The sequence below is a fragment of the Poeciliopsis prolifica genome, unplaced genomic scaffold, assembly GCF_027474105.1.
Source record: "Poeciliopsis prolifica strain line A6 unplaced genomic scaffold, Auburn_PproV2 SCAFFOLD068, whole genome shotgun sequence".
NCBI lineage: Eukaryota > Metazoa > Chordata > Actinopteri > Cyprinodontiformes > Poeciliidae > Poeciliopsis > Poeciliopsis prolifica.
The window spans coordinates 612,985-640,192 of NW_026562443.1; the positions used below are offsets into that span (position 1 = coordinate 612,985).

Sequence of the window (27,208 nt, forward strand, 5' to 3'; positions counted from 1 at the left end):
ATCCACTGCACCGTTGACCTGCAGAGACAGTTACAACTGTCAGCAAGTCAGGAGAGACAATGAATCCAATCCTTGACTCCATCCCTTGGTTTTCTTCCCTCTCTGTCTGCTGGGGTGATTACGCTCCCTTACTCCATCCCTGCTTGGACCCTCAAGACACACACATACGCACACACGAAAAGTCCACAACTCTCTCACACAGACTCCTACTCAGTGTCAGTGGTCCAGCATGGAGCGGCTGCTGTTGTCTGTCTGCAGCTAACCTGAAGCAGCCTGGATGGAGAACCGGTGGTCTCTCATCATCCACCTGCACTGACTAGAGACACCAGCAGCCTGGTCACCATGGAGCCTGGCAGAGTTTGGTCCAGATATCAGAGGACGGTGCTGATCACAATGATGATGTTCAAGCTGGGTACGTGGTTGTTCAGCCGTTCATCACATCACAGCCGGGTTTCCAGGTGTTAAATGAAGTTTTTTTTAACCTGTAGTATGTTTGTGTTTGGCACAACTTTTCTGTGAGATCATAGTATTTTCTAGTTTGATAACTAAAATACTTATTTAGATTCTTCCAGTCGAGAAAGTTGTCTTTTTTTATTTAGTTTTGTCAGCTTTTTGAATGGTTTCTGTGAAATAAAAAAAAAAGAAAAACAATTTTTTCCCCCCAACATCTGCAAATATTCTCCTGGCAGAAAGACTTAACATTATTTGACTTTTCCCACTAACTTTATGGTTGATGTTGATTTACAGCATGTGGTGACCCACGGCGTGTGTGTGTGTACGGGGGGCGGTCAGTCAACCCCAGCAGCTTTATGAAACCCTCTCAAGCCATTTTTCCCGTGACCTTCATTTGTGTGAGGCGTCTTAGGCTTGTATGAATGGTGCCTCGCCGAACGCACTGATTGGATCTGAGTGGCATTGTCAGAGGTCACCATGGAAACATGTTAGGCGTCCAGCTGCACTGTTGCACAGTTTTTTTTGGTTTTTTTTGTCTCAGCTCTGAATAGAGGGGTCAATAGACGTTAAGCAGCATGGAGGGAGTTGTGCGGCTGAGCTGGTTTTTTAAAGGAAAATGCAGAGCTGAGGTGAGGAAAATAAAATAAGAAGCATAAAATAAGCAGAAAATGTTGATTAAATTCAGAGTGATTAGCCTTCACAAAGTCCAACTTAAAGAACAACAGCAACTTCAAATATGGGAAAAACACATATTACTGTAATTGCTGTCATTTTCAGCCTGTCAAAGTGAAACTGTGACTAATTCTAAGATAATTTGGCCTGATGGGAGCAGGATGATCCAAATGCTAAACTAGAGCTTTGCAAAGAAAGAAACACTTGAAGGGGACAAACTTTTATAAACTCTCCAGAAAATACTTCTAAAAGCTCTGAAGTTCCTTAATGGAAAAGCAACAGTTGGTTTCTAAAACAAGGCCCATATTCTGCCTCCAAAATGAAACACTAGGCTTCCACAGGAGACAAAAGGATGTACGTCTCAGACTTTGACTGGGTCCAAAAGGATTTAGGAATTTTTTTTTCTGTATAAAACAAAGCAGCCACCTGCTGTGGAGCCTCCAGAGGACAAAGCTTGGCCTGGTGGAGCTGGCAGTCTCATGTCGTGATTCAATAAAATTCCTCTGAGCTTAACGTGCGTTATCCTGGGGCTCCCCTGTCTCTGGGAGGAACCGCGCTGATTCTTCTTCTAGACATAGCAGGCCACTTTCACCTGCACGTGAATCAGTTCATTTCAGTTTGTTTCAGTTCAGTTCCACTTGATTCAAACCCAGTTAATTAATTTCAATTCAAAGGTACCACAGAACCTTTAAAATGAAGTGATGTCAGAGGACTGAATATAAAATTATCAGGTCCAAGTCAAACCAGTTCATTCCATCTGTTCAGACCGTCTGCTCTGGAAACTGGATTCTTCTTGTTTTGGCGTTTCAGTCAAAGTGAGGTGAATCCCATCTCTGCACATCAGAACCAATTTCTTTTTCTGAAACATCCTTCAGTAATCTATAAAGCCTAAGTAGTTTGTGGAAGATGATGGGGCCTGACAGGTCAGGTTGTGAAGGTGTAAAAATTGATATAGTTTACAAAAAGTTTTGTGTATTTGTTGTTTTGAACTTTCATCCAATTCCTATGAGCCTCAATCAGCAGCTCAGGGAGAATTGTTGGAGTTATTTAGATTTTTGCTCAGATGGAGGAATGTTTTCTGTGACAAATAATCTCCCCTTGTATTTTTTAGTTTTTCATAAACTAAAATGAATATTAAATATCTGCAGTTTTTTGGTATAAGAAATGGGGTGAATTAGCCTTTATTTGTAGCTGGTATTTCCAATATCAAATAATATAATCTATTAGCAAAATAAAATAAACACTAGAGATTTTTCTCCTTCCATAGGCATTAAAGCCGGCGTGTCCTGTTTCTAACTGATCAGACATGTTTGTACTGACGCTAATAAAGCTTTATTCAATACTTGGAGTGTTTTTAAAAATATATATATTAGACATTTATTAAAATATGAAAAATACTTTTTGCACAGCGAGTAGAAGCAAAGACTTTAAAAGTGAATTTGTTTTAAACCCCCACAGCAGGGGGGGTTAATGTGTTAGGTCAAACTCAGTTGGCCCTACCTCCCCCCTCCTCCTAACACACACACCTCTTAAGATATGCAGAGACCTCTGGTGAGTGTCATTCTGACATCCTACCTGCTAAAAGTAAGCAGCTCTGCTTAGTGTTACAGCTGGTTCGAGATGCTGGTACCAGTCAGTGCCAGGTTTGAACTCCGTCAGACTCCAGCAGTGATCTATGAAGTGCTTTGGGATGGGATGGGATGGGAGGGTGGGTGAAGGAGGGGCCATTATCATCGCACTGGAATGTGTGAGGCGTTGATTGAGCTTGGATGATGGGGCGAGGAGTGAGGAAAGCCTTGCTGCCTTTAAAAACCCTTCAGCGGTGGTCATGAGATTAGACGGCCATGATTTGATTTACAGCATCTTTGCTAGAGAGAATCGTCTAAGATTTGTGTGGTAAGAAGGAGACAGAAGAGTTCAACAATGCAAAAAGAAATATAAAATAAATTTGATCTCAGAACGAGTTTAAAAGGAGAGATGATCTCTTCTAATTGTATTTGCTGCTTTTGCTTTCCATCCAGGATGCCTCTTCTTTAAAACATATCCTTGTGCACCTAGAAGTCTGTTGTTTCAGGGTAACTCTGACCAAGCGTGAACAGTGTCCTAACAAGCTTGTATGTTCTTAAAGTGTAGGTGATATAGTGAACTGATAGTGATATATAGAATATCCCAAGTTTTATGGGGTATGAAAAGCAGGGATGTGAGGGGAGGAGAAGTGAGACAGTGATGTGAGAAGAAAGGTTTGGTGTTAGGTGGAATTGATAGGAGATGCCAGTGAAAGGAAGTGGAGGTGTTAAAGTGCATACAGTGGAAAATAAGGGATGGAGGTGTTAGATAGAAGACATAAAGGCATTGTTACTGCTGTTGATGATGTTGTTTACAGAAAAGCTCGGTGTTTCCCTTGTAATTGGGAAGCTTTTATCCACCCAACCAGCAGCACAGTGGTAAAAATCAATTGTCTTGTTAGATGGCAGGAGAGGAAGGTGTCAGGAATGACCTGCCTGACATATAAGTGCCTTATCTCTGAAGGTTGGCCTTTAAATCCAGAAAATTATAAAAGCAGAATGGTTTGAAGATAGAATGTACTTTAAGATTTACTTTGCTTTTACCACAAGGGTAAAAATGGCTGACTGGGTAAGTTCAGATTCTTCCCTCTAAATTAGACTTGTTCAACTTATTTCCTTCACACACATATGAGCTTGAGTCACATCCTATTCCATGGGATTCAACATGATGTCAACCCACTCTTTGCAGTATAACAGCTTCAGCTCTTCTGGGAAAGCTTTTCACAGGTTTAAGAGTATGTTTATGGGAAAATTTGATGATTATTTAAAGATAATGATGTTGGACAAGATTGCCTGGTTCATAGTCTCCCTTCAGTTCAGTCCAAAGGTGTATTAGATTTAGGACAGAGACTTTGTGCAGGAAAGGTTCTTCCATGTCTGCGTTGTTTTCCTGGCAATAGTCAAATCCAGACTTGTCTACTGAGTTGCCAGACAGAATGCTGACCTCTTGTTCCAAAGTTCTGTATACTCTATAATCTAATGGAAGTGTACTTTGGACTGCTCCAGCCAATGTCCTGCTTTGGACTTGACGTTAAAAGTCTTGGATGCAGCTGCTCAACCATGGTTACAAATTTCTTGAAGCTCTCTATTTAAATTTGTTTCCCTAATCTGAAGGTTACATGAAGCTTGGAAGTCTCTTGCTATTGACTTTGCATGCTCCTCAGCATCTGCTGACTCTCTCTGTGATATCGTAATATTTTAGCGTAATATACCACTTCACATCTGAGTCTCTGTTGTCTCCAGTGACTTTCGTCCTGCTGCATCTGTAGACATTTTATGACTGGACTTATTGCACAGGTGGCATTCTATCATGGTCCACTATTTAATCCACTTATTCAGTTGGGCTGAAATTACTGGAAGTGATCTAATCTTTTACAAATGTTATTAGAAACAGTCAGCATGGCTTTGTGCTGGCTTTTGCACCTTCAACCGTGGAAATAACTGGATCACCTGAATTGACTGATCTGTTGTCATAACAGTTTAAATCATAAACTCTGTTCTGTGTGTGACTGTCATTATCTTCTACTGTCTTACATTAAATGAAGTGGGTAAAACTTTCATTATTGACACAGACACTGTAATAGGTTTATCTTTAACACCATCTGCTCTACACATATGTCTATAGAAAAGCGCTGGTGGTAATTCTTCATCATCAGATTGGTTTCTAATCCTCTCCAAGTGTTACAGCAGTAAGCAGACTATTGTACTAGCAACAGTGGAATATTAAAACATAAGGACAAAATTGTATAGAATTTAATTGATAAACACTGAAAACTCTAACATTTCCATAACATGTCAGACATGTTTGATTTTTATCTGGCATAAAGCCCAGAGGAGAGTGAGCTGATATTATCCAAGTGGCAGAAATCTAGAACAAACATGCCTACATTTTAAATTACAATATGAGCATAAAATTGTAAGTATTTGACAAAACGTAAGCAGTGTAGTTTTCTTTATTCAACTAGATTATGTAATTGGAGATGATTAATACCATTGTTACTGTAAAACATAACTAAAACGATAGTTTGTGATGAACAGCATATCTTTTTCATGTCTTAATTTCCTCCTATAGTTCAGATTTCTAAGCAAAACATCTGAGCAAGTCTGTTCTGTAAGTTAAAGAGTCTGAGGTTGGTTTAGAGCATAGGGGCTTCCAGATACTCCTTCATGACACTCAGCAGGAAATGCGGAAGTGGACATTGAGGTTTCCAATCTCAGAAAACTGCAAAGGTTTATGGTTGCCAGAGGAGGTGCAACAAAGTACCAGAGTTGTTGTTAACAGCAGCAATATATGAATCTCAGAAGATTTGAATTTTATAGAATGCACAATTTAATTCATTTATTCAGTTGGAAAATTAAGTGAAATATTCTACAGACTCATTACACATATAAACATTTGTTGCATTACTGTAGACAATCGAGGCTCAAAATTTCACTTTCAACCTCATTTCATCTTAATTTGACTTAAATTTATTTCTTTATTTCATTTTAATTTGATCAAAATAAGGTCTAATAGTTTTTGTGTACATGAATGTTTTTCTTAAATATTTGGCAGTGTTTGCCCACCAGTATTCACAGGGGGAATCCTTGCTCTATGTGTAATGAATTCTTTCAGTATTTTATTGTTTAAATAATTGGAAGACTGCAACTTGTAACTTCTTGAATTTAAAGCACAGTTTGTTCTCTCTGGCCAAAACATCTTCCAGGTGCAGGTATTTCACATGTTCTACCAAAAGTATTTTTCTGAAGCATATCAGCAAACCACCCAGTTACTTAATTAGAAATTAGAAGATCTCACAAAGGCACTTAGACAATCGCTTTTACTTGGTTTTACTTGATTATCACTCATACAATGTATAGATTGTACGTTTGTGATTTGTTTCTTTTCTTTTCTTTTTCTTTCCCTTTTTAGGATTATTGTGCACAGCAGCAGCAGACAGCTGTTTATCCTCTCCTTGCAACAATGGTGCAACATGTTTGGACCACGGGGATGAATATGTGTGTGTGTGCATCAAAGGAGCAGTCAGGTTCATGGGCAAAAACTGCGATGAACTCTACGATCCCTGTATTTTTGCACCTTGCAGCAACTGTACCAGTGAACTTGGGACTGAACAGTTCACTTGCCATTGCCCAGATGGCTTCACAGGAAACAGATGTGATCAGGATGTAGATGAATGTCAGCATGACCCCTGCAGTGGTGTGAAGTCCAACTGTGTGAACAAAGTCAATGGGTATTCATGCCACTGTCCTCTTGGTCTGGGAGGTGACGACTGCCAGGAGAACATGGCCACTTGCTCAGAGGAAACATGTCAGAATGGTGCTACTTGCCTGGACATCCCTGACCAGGGCCCTCAGTGCCAATGTGCTGCTGGATTCCAAGGGAATAACTGTGAGGAGAATATTGACGAGTGCTGGTCTGACCCCTGCCAAAATGGAGCCATCTGTAAAGACATAGTTGATGGCTACCAGTGTTTCTGTGTGCCTGGATATCAGGGCTATCATTGTGACCTTGACATAAATGAGTGTGCCTCACAACCCTGTCAGAACAATGGCACATGTCTGGAATTGGTGGATCACTACATGTGTGACTGCACTCCAGGTTTTAAAGGTAATGTGGTAGTTTAAAGTAGGTTTTTAAAAAGGATGCGATCAATACATAAAATGTTTTATAAACTGTAAACTGTTCATAAACAGTTTACAGTTTATCACAGTTTCATAAACTGTGATATTCAGTTTTGGCTTTTAGTGGTAAAAAGAGAGAGAGTGCTGTCAATGTTTTAATATCTATTGATCTTTAATATCTATTGCTCTATCTTGTCAAAATTATATTATATTCTCTTGAAACTACACACTTCCTATATTGGTGGAAAATAGGCAATGTGTAGTTTGTATAACAGTGTAGATTTGCTGACCACTCAAAATAACTGAACACATAGTCATTGATCTCATGCAGTCCCACAACACAATATTCTCACAAGATAGTAAATCCCTGGATTTATTGTCTATGACATAGAGAAAGAATCAAAACAGAGGTACTGTATCTTTTCTGAACCTTATAACATAAAGTTTGGATTGGTGTTCATTTCAGAAGAGATTTATAGCAGTTACAAAACCACATTTAACTTGTATATAATTCATCAAAAAATGAAAATGTTTGCAGGAGAAAACACATTTGATCTGTAATAGATACTTGTTGTACCATCATTAGTTTGTCAGTCCTGTTGTTCTCATGGGTTTAGTGCTTCACATAATTTGGGATTATGAAGCATGGTGTTTGTTTCATTCTCTCTGGTACTCTGCAGGTATCAACTGTGAGGAGGAGATCAATGAGTGTGAGTCTCTTCCCTGTCAGAATGGCGCCACCTGTCAAGACCATGTTGCCTTGTACTCGTGTGAGTGCATGGCAGGTTTCCAGGGCCAGGATTGCGAGGTCAACATTGATGAATGTGCCAGCATCCCTTGTCTGAACAGGGGCAAGTGCAAAGATAGGGTCAACAGGTAAGATTACGAAAAGCCATGCTTTTGAGCTTCAACTCATGACATTTTGTTCTCAGACTTTCTCCAACCTTAACTGTGATGAGACCTGTTGCTTGAGCAAAAACTCAATAATCACCCGATAAATTAAAAAAAACCTATAATTTCCTTTTTTGTAATTAATTGTTTTTGTCTACTCTCTCTCTTTTTACCAAAAACTGACAAAAATCTTCAGACTGGTGCTTTGGTCTCAAATAGCTGTTTTCTGAACCCTCATTTTTCAATGAGGTGTGAAGGATACACGGCCCACCATATCCGTGTATGAATATGGGGATTTTCCCAAATCCTTCAAATTTGGAGTTTCCTTGTTCTTATACTGCAAGGTTTAGTAGGTTATCTGGTTTCTTCCCAGAATATGAATTCATGCTAACAGTAAATGTATATGTTATATAGACATAGTGACCACCCAATGCCACATTCTACCATTTCGTCTCACAAACAACTCCCCCCAACACTTCCCAAGCACCCACACTTAAAGGCATAGTAACTAACTTTTATAAGAATATGTTTTTTACATATTTGCTTAATTTATCACAATGTTGTGACTTTATAATATGAAAAAAATAAGTCTCCTCCAATACTTCCCCAAGCTATTATTGTCGTAGTAATATCACCACTCCTCACTGAAAACAACCAATCAGAGCCAGGAGGAGAATATTTGCACAGTCAATCAACCTCATCAACGTTCTGCTAAATGTGCTAACAGCAAAGAAACAATTCATTGTTACAGGAAAACCATTTGTCCGATGTCATCGGTGGCTATGCTAACTCGTCTTAGTATTCAGGACAAGCTCAGCCGACAGGGACAAGCGGAGGGAATATTTTGGACCCTAGCATGTTAAAGAGCTCTCCTGGCTCTGATTGGTTGTTTCTAGTTAGCACACAAATTACGTGTATATTACTATACTGTCACAAGTCACGACATAGTGTGACAGTTTCAACAAAAACATCGGAAGCAATCTTGCCTTGCAAAAAATGGTAAATGGCTTGAACTTGTACAGCACTTTATCATGTCCAGAAGAGCTCAAAATTTTTCATACTTCAGTCATTCACCCATTCACGCACACATTCACACACTGTAGGTGGCAAGCTACAATAGTAGCCACAGCTGCCCTGGGGTGGTCTGACAGAGGTGAGGCTGCCAGGCACCAGTGCCACTGGGCCCTCTGACCACCACCAGCAGACAAGCCGGGAGGAGTGAGGATCAAACTAGCAACCCGGCAAATCCGGGCGAACTCCCATAGGAGAACATCAACATTTGGAAGGAGTTGGAATCAAATATAAACCATCTGAATGCATCATGACTATTCTATTCACTGAGTCACAGCTGAGCTGATAGCAACACAGACTCAAAGTAATGAACAGAAAAAAATAAATAGAAACTCAGAGACTTTCTGGATGTGTTTAAAACAAAGGGTTGGTAACCAAAGATTGGTGTTTGAATCAGGCATCATAATGAGGAGCTGTGTCAGAGTCACATCCTGCAGCCTGTCTGTCTGAGGCAGCAGGGCAGACTGTAAAGTTGAACCTGGATAAGAATTAATCCACTTATTGTTAAGCGTCTTGATGAGTCATTGGACAGCTTCCAAAAACCTGGCGTGTTAGAATCACAGATTGCATACGAAGGATTTAATAAATACTATGCTAGTTTTAGCTGGAATCCAGTGTGTGTCATGAACTCAGCCTTGGCTGAATTTTGTACTTTTCCTTTTTTCTCTCTAAATTTTTCACTCTTCTCTATCCCTCCCTTTTATAGTATATTGACCAATTTTAATCACTTATTTTCTTCCTTTCTTTTCTTTTTCAAACTGAGAGGTGCCGCTTGTATCTGTCATTAGTATGCAAAGTATCAGACTGACTCAATCTGACATTTCAAGCTGTTGATAGTAATGCTCTGTTTCATGAGGTTTAAAAAAAGCAAAAACAAAAAAAAACACACACACTATCTGACCACTGGCCAGGCCAAACTGTCTCAATGTAAATGGATGCCACAGGTTTTCCAACTTTTACCAGTAAAGGATTTTGAAAATTATGTTCTTTTAACTTCACTATGTAAATCACATAAGACCTAATACAGGTTGTAACATTATAAAATATATGGCAAAGTATACAGTACATACTTTCCCTACTTAATCAGATATAAATGTAATAATCTATTTTGTGAATTACTGTTTCATCCTGTCCAGCTTTAATTTAGGGGCATCAGAATAAAGAGCTCAAATACAATGCATAGCCCTCTTTTTAGATTACTTTTTACAAAGTGTTGACCTATTATATAAAACTCAAGGTTCAAGGCACAATTCCCTGCTTAACATAGCATAAAATGTTGGCGCCATTATTTGTTTTTGGGAGTAGCTTTATGCTTCACTTTGAAACATTTTATGCTACATTTGAGTTAAATTTAGCATGCATGGCCTCTGTGGGGTGATGGCTATGGAGAAGCAACAGAGAAGGCTATTACTGAAAGAAAACCCTCCTTTGTAAAATCGTACGTGATTATGACCATTCTGTGTGTGTGTTTGTTCCTAGTTATCAGTGTGACTGTGACGGGACGGGCTTCACCGGGGACCACTGTGAAAACGACATCCTGGAATGTGCATCTGATCCCTGCCAGCATGGAGCCACGTGCTCAGAGGGAATCAACCAGTACATGTGCCTCTGCTGGCCAGGTATACCACAGTTCAACACAAACTAGCCTGAAAATAAACCGCCCACCTCAGGGCAAGGAAACATTCAGACACACGTTGAAAGATGTTATTTAAGTATTAAAAGCAGGCATGTAAATGCAACACAACGTGTGTGGCATGTACACAACACATGTTGTGTACAGGTTAGGTGGAATAGTTAATAAACAATTCCTTTAAAACGCAGTATGTCACCAAAAGTATTAACTCTATTCCACACTGTGCTGTTAGTTGAGTTTTGACAAAGTGAAAGCAACATTGGAATGTTGTGTAAAGCAAGCTGACACTGGATCCAGCTGCAGAGCTGTGTTCTCTAAATCATGTCTCTCTGGAATTGGGAGTTGCCAGGAGAATGACTCGTCTCTGACTGGAATGTGGCAAACATTATGTTTGGTGAAGAGGGATAATATTGTGAGGCTGATTTTCAGGAGGTAGACACAGCCCATTAGTTCCACTAAAAGGAACTCTTCAAATTTGGCGTACCAACAAATTTTGGACAATGTTATGGTTCCACATCTTTCAGAACCACTACGGGATAGTCTCTGTCTTCATATAGAGGCTGTCTCTATATAGCCTGTGTTAAGTGTTGTGTGGAATTAGCTCAGAAGAACTTGTAAGTCCTGACAACACTTTTGGAATTAGAGCAGAAATTGTTAGACAAGATTTTTCATCCAACATCACTGTCTGGCTTTACAAATACTGTTCTGGTAGAATGATGAGTGATTCCCATAATAACACAATGATATTAAATAAATCCTATCAATTAAAAATGTGAGGTCATTCAAATTCATGTGAGTAAAGGCAGACATGCAACACTTTTAGCAATATTATGTGTTTATTTTGAACTTAAAATATGCTATTAGTTACAAGGACTTTATGTACAATTAAAAGCTATTTTTTATTTTTAATTACTCATCATAACTTAATTTGCTGAGGGACAGTGTACAAATTTGGACTAAAAAAACATTTAGCTACAATTTTCTAAAACTTAAATGTTGCAGATTAACAAGGTATTGATCAGTGCAAAATAGTTCATTACTGTATGCGACTTGAATGTTTAGGTTATGAAGGAGAGAACTGCCAGGTGGATATAGACGAGTGTGAACAGCATCCATGTGAAAATGATGGAGAGTGTTTCCAGCGCTCCATTTTCCAGAACTATGGGACGCTTCCTGAACTGACAACAGTCAACTTCAGCTACAATGTGGCAGCTGGGTTCATTTGTCAATGCCTGCCAGGATTTGCAGGTAAGTTTCAGATCATCTACAAAATATTCACTTTTCTTTATTCATAGTCTCTGTTTGTGATCAAAGTGTCCCTCTAACAGGAGATAACTGCACAGTCAATGTGGACGAATGTGAGTCTGCTCCATGTCATCATGGTGGGAGTTGTCAGGATCAGATCAACTCCTTTCGATGTGTGTGTCCAGAGGGCTTCACAGGTAGGAGAAACCTCTTATCTGCTGTCCTCATCTCACCTCCGAACAGAACATGTATCCTGAGCTGCACCCAGCACATGGCTGTCTGCTTTAACGCAATCAAACATTTATTTTCCAGTGTGAGTGGAAGAGCCATATTTGTTTGAACGTATAGGAAACAGAAAGTACACCTCTTTCACTTCCAGTGGTTTTATTCCAATCTACTAAAAATGAAGAGGCCCTAATTAGATTATAGGATAGTATAAAAACAATGCATAATAGATTATAAATTTTTAGGTAACACTTTATTTTATGTGATGTGACATAATATTTATTATGAACATGAAGGAGTCTTTATGGATGTCTATGACTGTTGTCATGAACTGTCATAAAATTATGACACTTTTGATGCAAAGTTGCTTTAAAAGTTGCTTTAAAAGGGCCTTCTTATTCACACTTTGTCAAATGAAGTAATATTCATGTTGAATATTAAGTAAAACAGTCAAAACAGCAAGGCTGTGTAAAAATCTAAGAACAGCCCTGATTCTATGAGTCTGAGCCACATAGTTGCAAAAATATAATAATTTCAATTCCCTTTTTTCATAAAGCACCAATTCACAACAAATGTGGTCTTGAAGCACTTTACTAAAAAGTCAGTTGAGTCTACAGACAGATTCAGTCATTTAGGTTCAACCCAATTTGATCAAACAATTTGTCCAGTCCAGTATTTATTAATTTATTTAATTATGTTTATTTAAGGATCCCCCTTTAGTCTCTATTGTTGTAGTGTTTGAACTATGGACAGTCACCAGATAACTGTTTTTCGACATTTTCTGTGTCATTGTATCTCATATCAGTTTTAGAAATATTTTTTTTTACTTTAGCAAGGCACTCTGAACAGAATAGCTCCCGTAGTTTCCAGAAACTTCTCAACCAGTCAATAAAGGGTTAATCCTCTTCTTGCTAATTATTTCTCATGGCTAGTCAACCCATTAATTCCTTATTAGAAGAGATTAGTCACTTTAACACTCAAAACAGAAAGACACAGAACAGCCGATGACCCTAAAATAAGACCCTAAAATATTGACTCCAGTCCAAGGAAGTCAGTTTCTATCCAAAGAATAAAAGTCTGGTTTACCCATATTGTTATGACTTTGAGATGTGCAGGTCACAGCACAGAAGAGGATATGAAGGGCGAGAGAGCATATGTTATAGATAAACATTGCAGCAAACAACAAAGACAGTCCATGGAGCCATATGCCAGGAATCCACGTTGGATATTAAGTGGGGTCTGTTAGTAAACTTGTCAGAGGAGGATTAAAGCAAAGCTGCTTAGGACCCTAATTAAAGTCTGATGAAAACAGGACATTTTAAGCAGCAAAACACGAACCTGTTTCAGTTCATTTGTCCTGCAGTTATCAGCCAGGATTTTCTACAAAGCTGCGAAGAGCAGAAGAACCTTTGAAGACATTTTATAGTGTTAACTGTAGTTATTATGCTGCCATCCTCAGGGACCTATTGAGTTGCATATAAGTGTTTATGGGGCATTTGGGACAGTTAAAGGGTTAAAAAATTTTTTACGGGCCTCATTATTTACCCTTTTATCTTGAAAATCTGATTTTTGTTTTTTTTCCTGGCCAAATTCTTCTCATCATTTATTTTAAATTTCATTCAATTCAATGATTAACTAAACAAGACAGAAAAAAAATAAATAAATAAAAATCTCCAATTTGTCTTGGTACATATTTTTCTAAAACAGATAGAAATAACTTTGTGTTTCAGATTTAGATTATGTTTGGTATTACAACAACAAATAATAAGATTCATTCTGAATTACGACAATTTTTTGTTGTTGTTATGAACAAATGCTTTGGTCTTTTACACACATTCTAAAGAATCCTGCAGGGACAAAATTTAAAAGGCTCTATGATTAGTTGAACATTTTGGCCTAAATATGTTGTAATTTCCTCCTAACTAAAGAATTGATATTTGTGATATGTCAAAACTCATAATTACTTCAAAAAATTTATATTTTTAACATATTTTTCACCCATGGTGGTCGGCATTGTTTCACCTGATGAGGTTGCATCCATTCTGTACTGGAATCTACAGAGTGAACAGGAAGACTAACATTACCTCAGTTGTTGTTTATCATTTTGTGATTGACTGAAGTAATTTTAGGCAACCCTGCATTGAGTTGAGTGTAATAAAATAAAATATAGTGAGGTGAGTCTGCATTGCTTCCCACATGTAAAAAGAAGAGCACAGTGGGAAAGAGTACATCAACGTTTCTCTCCAGAAGACTGAGTAAATTTGACAGAAGACCAGGAGCCATTTCTCCTACGAGTGCATTCGTTTTGGTTGTATTTACTCAGAATGCTCTTCTCACTTCCTGATTTTGGAGTGGTCTTTGATCAGCTTGGCATTTGCACATACATTCTAACATCCTAACCACAGCAGAGTTTATTTGATGGGACAAATTCTTACCTTTAACAGATTACAACATATCCCATTTCCTGTCTGTGGAAAAAAATAAAGGACCTTGTTAAATGTAAAAAAGACAGTATGATGTAACGCTGATGAAAAATTTACAGAGTTGAAAAAAGAGATTTCTATTGCTCAGCTGAAACCTTGACTCTCCTAATGTCCTTCATTTACCAAGCAGTGGCTTTGAACTAAGACAGAGGAACTTCCAATGCTCTTGAGTATTCTATGAACCTTTTTTACCATGAAGGTTGCTTGTGAAAACACAGTTTATTCACAAAAGCATTTGAACAATCTTTCATATTAAAATAGTCGACCAAAACTAATAGATAAACAGTGATTATCCACCATGTCTGAACCTTCTCAGAGATACGCTGTTTGGTCTGCCTCAGTTTGACCCTGGAGCACCTCCTGCTGGTCCTCCCAAACAATATCTACTGTTAGTTGCCATGTATGTTAGGAAGAGTTGTGGGAGGGACTGAAGCATTCCTCGTGTCAATTGACAGGAGCCAGATGGAGGCTTAGCTCTGTGCCAGGGCTGAGCTGAAGTCAGGAGAGTGGGAAAGGGAGGGGAGAACATTTTCAGGGAAAGACAAGGGAGGGTGACAGAGGGAGGAAGAGAAAAGGTGGGCAGGGCAGCCTTGTAATCACTTCTGCCTAACAGTTTGAGGCAAAGCAAAGGAAGTGAGAAAGAGAGGCAGCGGACCTCGTTGTGTCTCTGCTGCTATCCCTAGTGAGAGGAGTGGGTTGGCAGTTGTCCTGGAGGATCATGGAAGGGAGGCGGCTGATGCTGCTGCCACTGCCACTGTTGTGCTGCTGCTACTGGGCACAATGCTTGATAGGTATGATGAACAGACATTTTTAAAGCAACAACAGTGGAGAAAACTTCTAGCCTTTTTGATTCAGAGGTTGGAGTTTTGGCATTGAGAAGATGGGCTGCAGAGCTCTTTGACTGCAGTGTATTTTTAAGGACAATGTTAATGCAGGTTGACTGCTCCTGCCAACGCTGCTAACGCAGAATTTAAAGAGGAAGTTCTCAACAACACCAGTTTGACAATCTGTAATTAGAGTTCAGACTGTGTCAGTGGGTTTATCTGACAAGTATCTAGTGCAGTATTTCTATGTCCAGCTGACTGTTTCATTAAAAAAAAAAAAGATACAGATTTAACTGGATTACTAATCGATGTCTAATATTGCATTTCTTCATATTCAAATTATTTGGACAATGGATGCCTTACAGTAACCAGAACTGCCTGATTATCTGTATTTGTCAATGGTAATTGACTTCCTAGACACATATTGTTACTGATTCATAGTTAGACTTTACAGTTTTACCTAAATACACCCTTTTAATGCTTCTCAATGAGAGTTTTATGAGCAACATTAACGTTAGTGCTTTTTTTCATTAAGGTGTTCTCTGTGAGGTTGACATCAATGAGTGTGACAGCAATCCCTGCCAGAATGGTGCCACGTGTGAGGATGCTGCCAACTCTTACAGGTGTCACTGCCCCACAACAGATCGGGGTCAGGAACCCTGGGGGGGCCGTGATTGTGACGTGAAGCTGCTTGGCTGCCGGCAGCATCAGTGTCAGCATGGGGCAACTTGCATCCCCATATTAAATGTTGCCGGAGGTCACAGTTACATCTGTATGTGCTCCCCTGGCTGGGGCGGAGAACGCTGCAACACCCTAACCACCTTCTCCTTCAACATAGAGGGCTATGTTCTCATGCAGCTGCCTGTTTTCGACAACAAGACAAAACGAGAGGCTGTCGAAAAAATCTATGCACTCCACATGCAGCTTCGTTTCAGGAGTACTCTACCCAACATGCTGCTGTACTACCGGGGCACCATGGACCGTTTCCTCTCCCTGGAGCTAGTTGACGGCACTCTGCAGGCTACGTTGAGCTCAGAGAAGGTATTGAAGGTAGTTTACCCCATCCCGGTCAATGATGGAGAATGGCATCAGGTGACTGTAACTATGGATGATGGGTTGGTTCTGACTGTGGCAGGACCTGGTTGTAAAGAAGAATGCCAAGTGAGGAATGACGGTCACAACCATCTGATTTTCCTACAGCCTAGATTTTTCCAACAGCTCTATATAGGAGGAATACCTCTGAATTACTCATCTCACTTATCCAGTGGGAAGGGGTTCATTGGCTGTATGGAAGACCTTAAAGTTGACCACACACTGCTGCTGCCTCAGGACCTCATCAGGGAGGAAAACAAGGGCTTGGAACTCGGATGTTCCAAAAGGGACTGGTGCTCTGAGGGCGTCTGCTTGGACCGAGGACAGTGTGTGGACATGTGGGTTCGTGCAAACTGTGTGTGTCATCGCCCATATTATGGCAGCCGCTGTGAAAAAGGTAATAGTTCACTTATGTCAAAGACTTGTTTTATTAATAAAATAATGTGCATGGTTTGTTGGATGACTTACCTGTAGCTGGAAAAGTGAGTATTTGTCAGACGTTTGTACACAAAGGCAGATGTAGGAACTGAAACATGCATCTTCATAGATCTTTTTTTTTTCTTAAAGCTTTTCCCAGTGAAATTTAGAGTGGCTTTGATTGGTGGTTTGTACTTCCTAATGACCCAGATGCCTTTGCTCTTTTAAAGTTATACACAGTTTCAGACACAAATTTACAAACACTGATTTTTTTTATGTAAACAATTTATTTGACTCGTGATTTCTGAGTTGTTGACCACGAATACCAGGATGTTTCATGCTTTCAAACCAAACAATTTTCTGTTTCCACTGTAGAATCACTCACACTAGAGTCAGTTTTTGAATGGTTGCAGCTTTTAGATATGGCTGCCAAATATCCAGTCATAATTCTTTGCAGAAACTTGTTGATAGCTGCAAAAACCATGTGGCATTGGCATAACCTCCTACAGGATGTGAACTATTGAAGATGTATATATTTGAACCTGTATGCGTAATTTTTAACTTATATGGGATGGGGAAATCCAGAATATAGTCAAATTCTTGTTTCTTTAAATCATTACAGTTGTATATTGTGTGATTTTTACACCCTGAAACAAACATTCAAATCCATAACTGAACACTCCAAATTATGGTGCGATTCCTGATTATAACAACTGAATGTAAAGCTCTCTCTGAAACTGTACAACGCGAAATGTGGAACCTTTTAGGTCTTTTGCTTGTCCAATTTATATATGTGGTCAGTTTGCCAATATTTTGAAATAATATAGTTGCACTTTTCTTTTTTCCATTCCCAACTCAGAATACCAGTCATTGACCTTTGGCCATGAGAACACCAGCAGCTACTCTTCTGTCAACATTTCCAACAGCCATGGAGAAAACTTTACCATTTCCTTTTTAATGCGTTCCCTAAAACACAGCGGCCTGCTTCTGCAGTTCCACCGAGAGGGGAAGTCCTATCTTACGATCTATCTGAAGGAAAGCACTGTTGCCATCTACAGTCCTCACACAACTCTGCGGTCTGAGGCTAAGCAAGTCACTGATGGAAAGAGTCATTTAGTGACCATAAAGATTATCAATGGCCATGTGGTTTTTCCTAAAGCGGGGAACCACCGTGCCTTAGGCAACCTGAGCGTAGAAGCAGGAGATGTGGCATTTATTGGAGGGCTCCCTGCAGGCAGGAACGTGAATGCCTGGGGTGGAAACTTCAAGGGCTGCCTTCAGGACATGCGGCTGGATGACAAACAAATGAGTTCTGGGGATCATCTAGAGGGTTTGGAGCTTTATCAATCCACCAAGGTGAATGTGCTTCAAGGCTGTCACAGTGACAACTCATGCAAGGTAAAAGAGAAGGAATGCTGGCCATTTTAAAGACTATCTAAGCTCCGCAACAAAAAGTGGATGAACAACAGTGGAGAAGTTGTATTTAATATTATTTTATTATATGAATCATGCTAATTCCTGATTGTTCCCTTATTTTTATGGTTGATACAGATAAAAAACACTGATTCTCCACCTGCTATTATTTAACTAGGAATCATGTAAAGGGCCTAAAAAGGCCCTTTTGACTCAGTGTGTTAGATTTCATTTTACCCTTTTGACTGTGTTCGATTGTGACATCCTTTGATCTGAAAGTCACCATTTAATCCCTTGCACAGCTTTTACTGAGGTAGGTTCAAAAGGTGAGAGATTCTACTGCTGATCATTTAATCCCTCAATCTGTGTTCTGTTCACAGGATAACCCCTGTTTAAATAACGGACAATGTCAGGTCACTTGGAATGACTTCACGTGTGTGTGCCCCAGTAACTTCTCGGGCCGGCTGTGTGAAACCCGCCTGTGGTGCATTGAGAAGCCATGTTTTGAAGGAGCAATCTGTGTGGATCTAACAGATGGTTACGAATGTGAGGAGCGATACTTTTCTCATGTTACCTATTAAATCAACCATGGTGTCTTAAAAACACAACATGGCTAATTTTATTAATACATTTACTTGGAACATTTACTTGGTTTTCTTACAGGTTTAACAGAAGCTGCTTTTCAGCACAATTCTCTTCAGTTTGTTGCCAATGGCTCCCTGCTGAACCCTGTGACCAACATCACCATGGCCATACGGACACGGGATGAAAATGGAATCTTGTTGCGTTCTGAAGGCAGAGATGAGGTTTTTTGTTTGGGTTTATTAAACTCCAGCCTCCTGGTCAAGCTGGACAGTGGGCCAGGTGAAGAACTGCTGGCCTTTATGAGTGACAGGACCATTGCAGATGGGGCATGGCACCAGATCCAGCTCAGTATGGTCAACCCTCTCTTTTCAGTGTCTCGTTGGCACCTCGTAGTGGATGGGCAGAAGGCTGGTGGCAGCTTTGGCGTTGGAGGATATCTCAACTTCATGAATAACAGCAAAGTTTGGCTGGCAGAAAACTACACTGGTTGTTTACGGGAAATGAGAATAGGTGGTGTCTACCTGCCTCTTCAAAAGGTACCAGATGCCCCTCAGAAAAGCCAGTTCTCCTTGATCAGTGGACTTCAGCCAATCATTGGATGTCAAGGTGCACCAGTTTGTGAATCCCAGCCCTGCCTTAACCAGGGACTCTGTCAGGACCATTTTAACGAGTTTAACTGCAGCTGTAGCCCTGGATGGGAAGGCAACCTGTGTGAGAAAGAAATAAATGAGTGCTCTTCAGCTCCCTGTGTCTATGGGTCCTGTACAGACCTCATGGCAGACTACCAGTGTACATGTGATCCTGGATATGATGGGATTAACTGCCAGAATGAAGTGGATAACTGTCTTGAGTTCAGCTGTGTTAACGGAGGAATCTGTGAAGAAATTGCTGGTGCTCATACATGTTCATGTCCTCCTGGGTACAAGGGCACGCGCTGCCAGTGAGTACATTATTTAATGTAACATTCAGAGATATCTGCATAAAAAAATGCAAAAAAAAAAAAAAAAATCCACTATTACATTCTGAATCCTGCATGTAGATGTTGAACTTGCCATAGAATAGCCACAGCAAAATTAGTTGCTCTACAAATTCTTCGTGTCTCATTTAATTTTTCTTATACAGCATAAATCAGCATTTATACAATATTTATTTTACATCTAATACTGGTTCATTGTTGTTTTCTCATGTCTGAAATTGAGACATATGTAAATGCATGTGAAAGAAACATGTATACATGTAGCTAAAAACAGAACTATGACACAACATCACACTTGCTCAATGCCACTTTATGAGGTACAGACAATATCAGGTTAAAGCCACTTTAGCCTGCTGAACTACTATGTGCAATCTTGATTTGTGGATGCTATCATACCATCAGACATTTGTGTAGCTGGATAGCATGTTAGAACAATTAGCCACTCTGAATCATCCATAAATATGAAGTTTTAGCGTTTATACTATAGAATGTCCATGTTGAACTTTGATGAACTGGTGATCTATTTAGAGTTTGCCAAGTGATTGTACTTTCCATTATGTTTTGATATTGTCCAACAAATTTGTTGGTGAAGAAAAATTGTGTTTTTATATGTACTAAAGTGTCATTGGAAATAAATTGTGCATTTGTACATTTCTAATAGATGGCGTTTCCCTCCAGTAACTTGTGATGCAAGCAAGGATTGTCTCAATGGTGGGGTTTGCATAGGAGGCAACTGCACCTGCAAACCTGGATATACCAGCATCAGGTAAGACCTTCATACTATACAAATCTAACTGCACACTCACCACTTAGCACAGTGTGTTTCTGATATAGGCCAGTTTAACCCTCTCCAGGCAGGTGTTGCAGATTTGCAACAACTTAGCCAGTCTTTTCAAGTAATTTGAACCCGAGAGGGTTAAGGAGTGTGTGTACCATATATTGGATGCATTGTGGAGACTATTTTTCTGACACATATTACATTGTGGGGTCTATTTTTCTGAGACTTTGTGGGGACTCACTGATCCTTGTGGGCCAAAGCCTGGTCCCCACAACGACAAATGCTGTTTTTGGTGTAGAAATAGAAGTCAGTGGAAAGTCTCCACAAAGATAGCATGTAAACAAAAAAGCGTGTGTGTGATGGGCGTGTGCATGTGTGTGTTAGCCTCCACCCTGTCAGTCAGCATTTTGCAAAAAACCTTCTGTTGTGTTTCAGGTGCGAGACGGAAATAGATGAATGTGAGTCCAGTCCGTGTCAAAATGGAGCCACTTGTCTAAACCGACTCAACCACTTCCAGTGTGTTTGTGTCCCAGGCTTCAGTGGCAAGCTGTGTGAGAGCAATGTAAGTTGGATGCATTCTGCAAGCTGAATATTTTTTATTGATGTTCAGAGACTGAAGTTTAAAATTTTGACATAGCTGGCTAAGGATAATGCCTAATGTTGCTTTGAATAAAGATCTTGCTTAAAGAGACAGTGACTCGACCTCCATCAAGTGCAGTTTTATGAAACTCTAACACTGCCTCCTTTTCAAATAAAAGTATTATAAGATGGTTCTATAAACATTATAAATGAACATTATAACATTATAAATAAGTGTGTGATTGTGCATAGCTCCATTTTCAGATATTGTGTTCTTGGTATAATGTTTGGACAGCATACCTTGAATCCCTCCTGAATCTTTGTTCTGAACCCATTCTTTCACTTGTTTATAGTCAGACCATGTCCTTGACCATGTCCAGACCATGTCCTTGAATAGGTGAATTGTTAATGTGTCTGTAATGTCACTCCACAAAGCATATGATTGCTTTTGCAGTCATATGCAGTGCCGTGAGAAAATGCCTGTTTAAGTGATGACTGGCTCTTTAACTTAACTCTTCCATTGGCACAACTGGTGCCCGAGGTCAAAGCTGACAACCATAATATCAAACATCATAGGTATACCAAGAAATGTTTTCTGCTGAGATGTGGGCTTACTATTGCGACAGAGACTCTCATAGCTGTTATGTAACAGACTGTTGTGCTATCTGGCTGGCTAGCTAATGAACTTTTCATTGTGTGGGATTTGGCAGCGTCATTCTATGTAGCACGTCTAGCTACAGACAATATTGTACAAATTGCTACCTGTTGAAGAGTTACAGTGTTTTTTTTCTGCAATGGCACAGCATGATGCTACATGAGAACAGGTCCTGTACCACGGTGTGTTGAAAGGCCTTTCAGTCAGTGCAGAGGAAGTCTTTACTTCACAAAAAACATCTAAAGTCAGATTATAGTTTGGAAATCCACACAAGCACAAAAACATTCATTTTTAGGGACATGTCCTGTCGTCTGATGACACTAAAGTCTTGACTAAAGTCATAGTGACTGTAAATACTCATTATGAACTGTTTACATTTGGAGGAAAAGCAGGTATCACCTGAACTGGAAAATTAACAATATCTGCTGGAACTGTGTAACCAAGCTATTCTTGCTATTCTGATCAAAACATTACTTGGCTTGGTTAAACTTTCATAAACACTTAGTTATTGAAACTGCCACCTGCAGATGAAAGTTAGAGCTGAAATTCATTTAATTAGTTCTAAATATTACTCTGTGCTGTTGTTGCAGAAAGGAGAGCATAAGGAAAGGGTTCCCTGGCTGGCAGTCACCATCCCTCTGACTACCCTGTGTGTGCTGTTAGCCATCCTGACTGTGTTTTTCCTGATCATGACAGCAAGAAAGAAGCGGCAGTCAGAGGGTACGTACAGCCCCAGCTCTCAGGAGGTGGCCGGTGCCAGGCTGGAAATGGGTAGTGTGCTCAAAGTGCCACCAGAGGAGAGGCTGATCTAAAGCCTTACATTGCCACCTCGCTATCTTACATCCAAAGGATGCATATCAACCCCAGAGAAATATTTAGCAGTATCATACTGCTTTAACCACAAATAAGAGACAGTGGAAGATGTCATAAACTGCCTGGAGAAACTACTGGATTCGTCATTAAATGGTTAACAAAGGAAAAACCTTTTTCTGCTGATTCCAACAATGACAAAGAAGAATGAGGAATGTATGGCTGTTGAGGGGAAATAAGCTTCTCCATGTATTTTATATAATGTGAAATTTGCACAACAGTCGGTTTACTGACAAGTCCTGGCAGCTTTTTTGACAAGCAAAATCATTTAAAACTTTTTAACTATTTTCTTGTAACTATTTTCTTGTACTCATCCTTCTATTCTTCTGCATTTTTTTTCAGATGATATATTTTTCCTAAAGCTTTGAGAATAAAATCGTTCTGTGTGAATGATTTTACAGTTCATGTGAGAAGTTTTCACAAAGTTCTCACTTGTGAGAACTTTGCCTCACAATTGAAAGGTCTACAAAGTTTTACTGCTGCACAGAGGGATGTCCCAATCATTTCAGAACAGGTATCAGCCCAGTCCCCATCTGGTTAAAATAAAATCTGCAATTATTATGTGATGCTCTAACACAGGTTAACAATGTCAAACAAAGTGACAATCTGCAAATATAAAGATATATATGTGTACATCCGTATAATGTACGTAGATGTACATGCATCTGTGTTTAATAAACTCAATTCAGTGGAGTGCTTTGTTGCAATGGTTGGTCATTGTTATCACTCTATAAATTAGCTCACAGTGGATTTTGTTGCAGTTTAAGGCAAATACACTTCTCCTGCTTCAGAAACTGCAGACAGGTGTTTCTGTGTCCCGCACTGAAACTTTCTGAACTTGGCACACAAAGCAGATCACGGGCAAAAAGCAATGGGCAAAAAAAATGGGCAAAAAAAATGGGGGAAGAAAAATGGGCAAAAAGCACAAAAAAAATATTTAGATTCTAAGCATAATCTCCCCCAAATTACGCAGAAACCGTAATACAGCTTTAAGAGACTCAAGAAAATCTGCAATGATAATCAAAATGTTACTATGCAGAATACAACTAAGGCGAAATGACAGGCAAACAAAAAGGAACAGGCAAACTGAACATGTCAAAATCTGATCAGAATTCTGAGGCGATACCTGGGATTGGACTGGGACATCCTGAGCTGTATTATTATTCAGTAAACACTGTGGGGCTCAATAGGCTAACCGTGCTACCTATTATTCTTATTCTACTTAGTTTGAGTATTTATCCTCATTTTTGTGTTTTGGGTTGAATGTTCATCTAAACTGCTCAAGTTGAAGTCACTGAATCTTTTTCTATATTTTCATATGGATATTTGAAGTATTTATTTAAAAATACGGTTGCTGTGGTCAGTGTGACAGAAAATGCTCAAAAAGGGGATATTAAGTTTAATCAAATCATAGTTGTGTACATTTGTATGTTCAACAATTTGATGTACAACCATTATTTATGACAACTTCAAAATAGGAAAAAAAACTGGCATGGCCTTGTCCAGAGAAGAAAAATATATCTACTGTTGATCAGACATAAAACACTGTCATTAATTGCAAATAGGCTGCTTATGTAGGAAAAATAATCTGCTTTAATAAAGAGTAATTGTTGTGGTGTGATAATGCCATGACAAACTAAACCACCTCACTAAGTGTAATGAGAGTGGAAAAATTCTGTGTAACTTCAAGATTTTCAAGCTACACTTTAAAGTGTGCATCTGAAAAAACAATCCATTTGAAGAACCTGACAGCCTTCCGCTGCATGAGAGGAATGTGATCAGGAAGCTGCTACAAAACACAGAGCTGAGAAAAGGCACCGGTGTGAGGGGTGCAACAGATTAGTTCTAATCTTCCTTACAGTGAACAGAAACCTGGGAAACCTGGGTTTGGAGAACCAGCTAAGAATATGATCAAAATCAAAACATGCTGGACTGCCATATGGACTGAACAAATATTTTATATGATATTGTTGCACCTTATCACTTTGAAATCTGACATGATTTATGCATTTTTGCTTTCATCCGATCCGTAAAAATGCAACAACAGATAAAGTGAAGAAAAGTAACTTCATAAATAACTTGTGGCTTATAAAAATATAGCAGGAAGTTAACCTGCTTCAGTCACTGTGAGGTTCGTTGAACTTTCATTTTACAAGGGTTTAAAATTGTAAACAAACTTTGCCTGGTTGATTGGTTGAAAAATGAATAAACAGATGAAATGTGTTTCCTAACACTGCTGAATTAGGAAATACTTTTGATGTTGATGCCTGCCTTTGATCTGGTCCTGCTCATAGCACTGGTTTGTTCAAACCGAGGACAAACTGACCGCTGCCTCCTCCAGGTGTGATACTGACGACTTATTAACAAAAAAAACCTGACAATGTTCTTTTTACTTTTTGACAGGCATTGTATTAGTACAAGAAGAATCATGTTAGCTACTTTGTAATATTAGGAAATTATTTCAACATGCTCCTGTACGTCTCCATATCCAGAAAAATCCCATAACTTGCTTGCCTTTTTCTTCTGTTCTCTGGTGCTGATAACTTCTCAAAATCATTCAAAGAACTGCTTTTGCGATACTGAAAGGTGCTCATTTGAAATCAAGTCACTACCCTCATCTTATGGCATGGATAACTAGGTTCTGCAGAAGAAGTTACTTATATATTGATGGAAAAAACAAACATCAGAATTATGTATTACGAGATGAAATAAGAGCAACAATGGGCTGGTGAACCCAGGTGTTAACAAAACAATATAAAACTATTGGACTTTGTTTTATCTTACAAACATCTGGTTTTTGAAGTTGTTCATGTAAATTGTGTTTTACATGAGTCAAATGTGACGTAAATGACTGCATATTGGAGTAGTTTTAGAGAGAATGAAGCAAAATGCCAAAAGTCTGGTTGAAAAAAGAAAAAGGTGTTGAATCTACACATAAAAGAATATGTTGCTGTTTTTTTTTACATTTCCTGTTCAAGCCATCTTCTCTTGCAAAAGGGAAGTTGGTTGGAATTGAGGTGTTTAATGTATTTCTTACATCTGGATGATTTCTTGCTACAAAGTAAATATGTATTCATGTAATATATGTACAGTCAGGCCAAACTGTATTTTGTTGCTTAGTTTTTTTTTTCTCTTTCTCTCAGTTTTTTCAAGAACATTGCTGAGAAGAACATTGCTGCACATCTATTACTCCCATAATCTATGGTGGCATATTAGTTTTTCATCAGGAGGTGTTGCATTTTAACCTGATTAGGTAAACAGCAATCAAAAGCAATAAAGGGAATACAAAGAAACAAAGTTATTTGTTATTTATTACTGACATATTATACTGTAAATCTGTGTTTGTTTATTTTGCAAAAGCAATTGTTAGGCTAATTGTATTAAGTGAAATAATGTCTGCAAATCTCATTCCTGTACTGATGAAATAATATAAAATTTGAAAATAGGAAAACTTATATGTTCATGGTGCAACACTGATATGTGCCTTGATGTTTTTCTGAACCCATGAACCTGATGTGTCCCATGATGCTGTATGGATGCTCTGTGTTCAGATCAACTGGCAGACTGAAGCAGACTCAGATCTTACAATATTGACAACATGCTATTTTACACTATTATTCAAAGATGAAAGTATGTAGTATTTTCAGAATGGTTGTGGATCATTTAAACTTATAATGTGCTCAGCTTTGGTAAAAATGAAGTTCCTATGAAACAGTTCCTACTAGTTTCACTTTTATGCAATAGAGGAAAAAGTAGTTCCCTGAAGCTGTGTAGCAAGAGCCTACACAGCTCTTGCTATCAGTTTCACTGATTTGAACTCAGCCTACATGTGTCAACATTTCTTTGGCTTTGAATTTGTATGTGTTGATCTGATATCATGCCCATTGTCTTTGAAGATATCCTTTTGCAAGACAACTCTTCATATGCACTGACTGAACCTGTCTATGTGAAGATGCATATGTTTGACATTGATAGATTTTATATGTTTTATCTTTGTATAAATAGAAACATGTGGTTGTCAATCACATATGTGTGTTTTTATTTGTTTTTTCACAGTTCAAGTAAAAACACAAAACAAACAAAAAACTGAATTTAACAAGTATTAATGATTCTATCTTCTAAAATCTTCTGCTTCGATGCCTTAAACATTCTGGGAATACACCAGATAGAGAGGATAAAGCTATTACTCCACAAGAAAAAAGAAAGGGGAATTCAAGACTTGTGGACTTTTGATAATGAATACCATCATGAGGAATGAACATTATGCAGAAATATAAGTCTCAGAATTTCTTCAATTTTGGAGGCAGAGTTAGACCAGTATGTTAGAACATGGCAGTTGACAAAGTTCTGTCAGAAGGAATGGGCCAAACCTCCAGTATTTAACTGTGAGGAGCTTGTTGAAGGATCCAAAATGTGTCACCCAAGTCATACACAGTAAGGGGGAAATTCTACCAAATAATATGGAAATATATGGAAACTTATTTATTTGAAGAAAGATAAAGCAATTCTCTTAAACTTTTTGCATTTAACAAATAGCAATGATTTTGGTAATGCTAACAAATAGGATAGGAAATGAACTGCATAAAGTTTTAAAGTGAAGCAGTGTTGCCTTCAGGTAGGTGGAACATGCCATTCGACTTTCATGTCAGCATTCCAGAC

The 27,208-nt window shown here is 38.8% G+C and overlaps 1 protein-coding gene across 2 annotated transcripts; it reads left to right on the forward strand.

Annotated features, from left to right (window-relative positions):
• The first annotated feature begins 209 nt into the window (after positions 1–209).
• Positions 210–26,576, forward strand: LOC129351624 (protein crumbs homolog 2-like). Of its 2 annotated transcripts, XM_055020571.1 has the most exons (14): positions 210–412; positions 6,103–6,798; positions 7,493–7,688; positions 10,254–10,393; positions 11,470–11,655; positions 11,736–11,849; positions 15,720–16,673; positions 17,553–18,091; positions 18,487–18,652; positions 18,770–18,970; positions 19,064–19,631; positions 20,329–20,433; positions 20,881–21,007; positions 22,270–26,576. In XM_055020571.1, exons 1-14 carry the CDS (start codon positions 343–345, stop codon positions 22,489–22,491), a joined length of 4,284 nt encoding a protein of 1,427 aa, XP_054876546.1. In that variant the 5' UTR covers positions 210–342; the 3' UTR covers positions 22,492–26,576. The 2 variants fall into 2 exon arrangements, with proteins under 2 accessions (XP_054876546.1, XP_054876545.1); XM_055020570.1 differs by having other exon boundaries at positions 18,770–19,631.
• Positions 26,577–27,208: the final 632 nt, after the last annotated feature.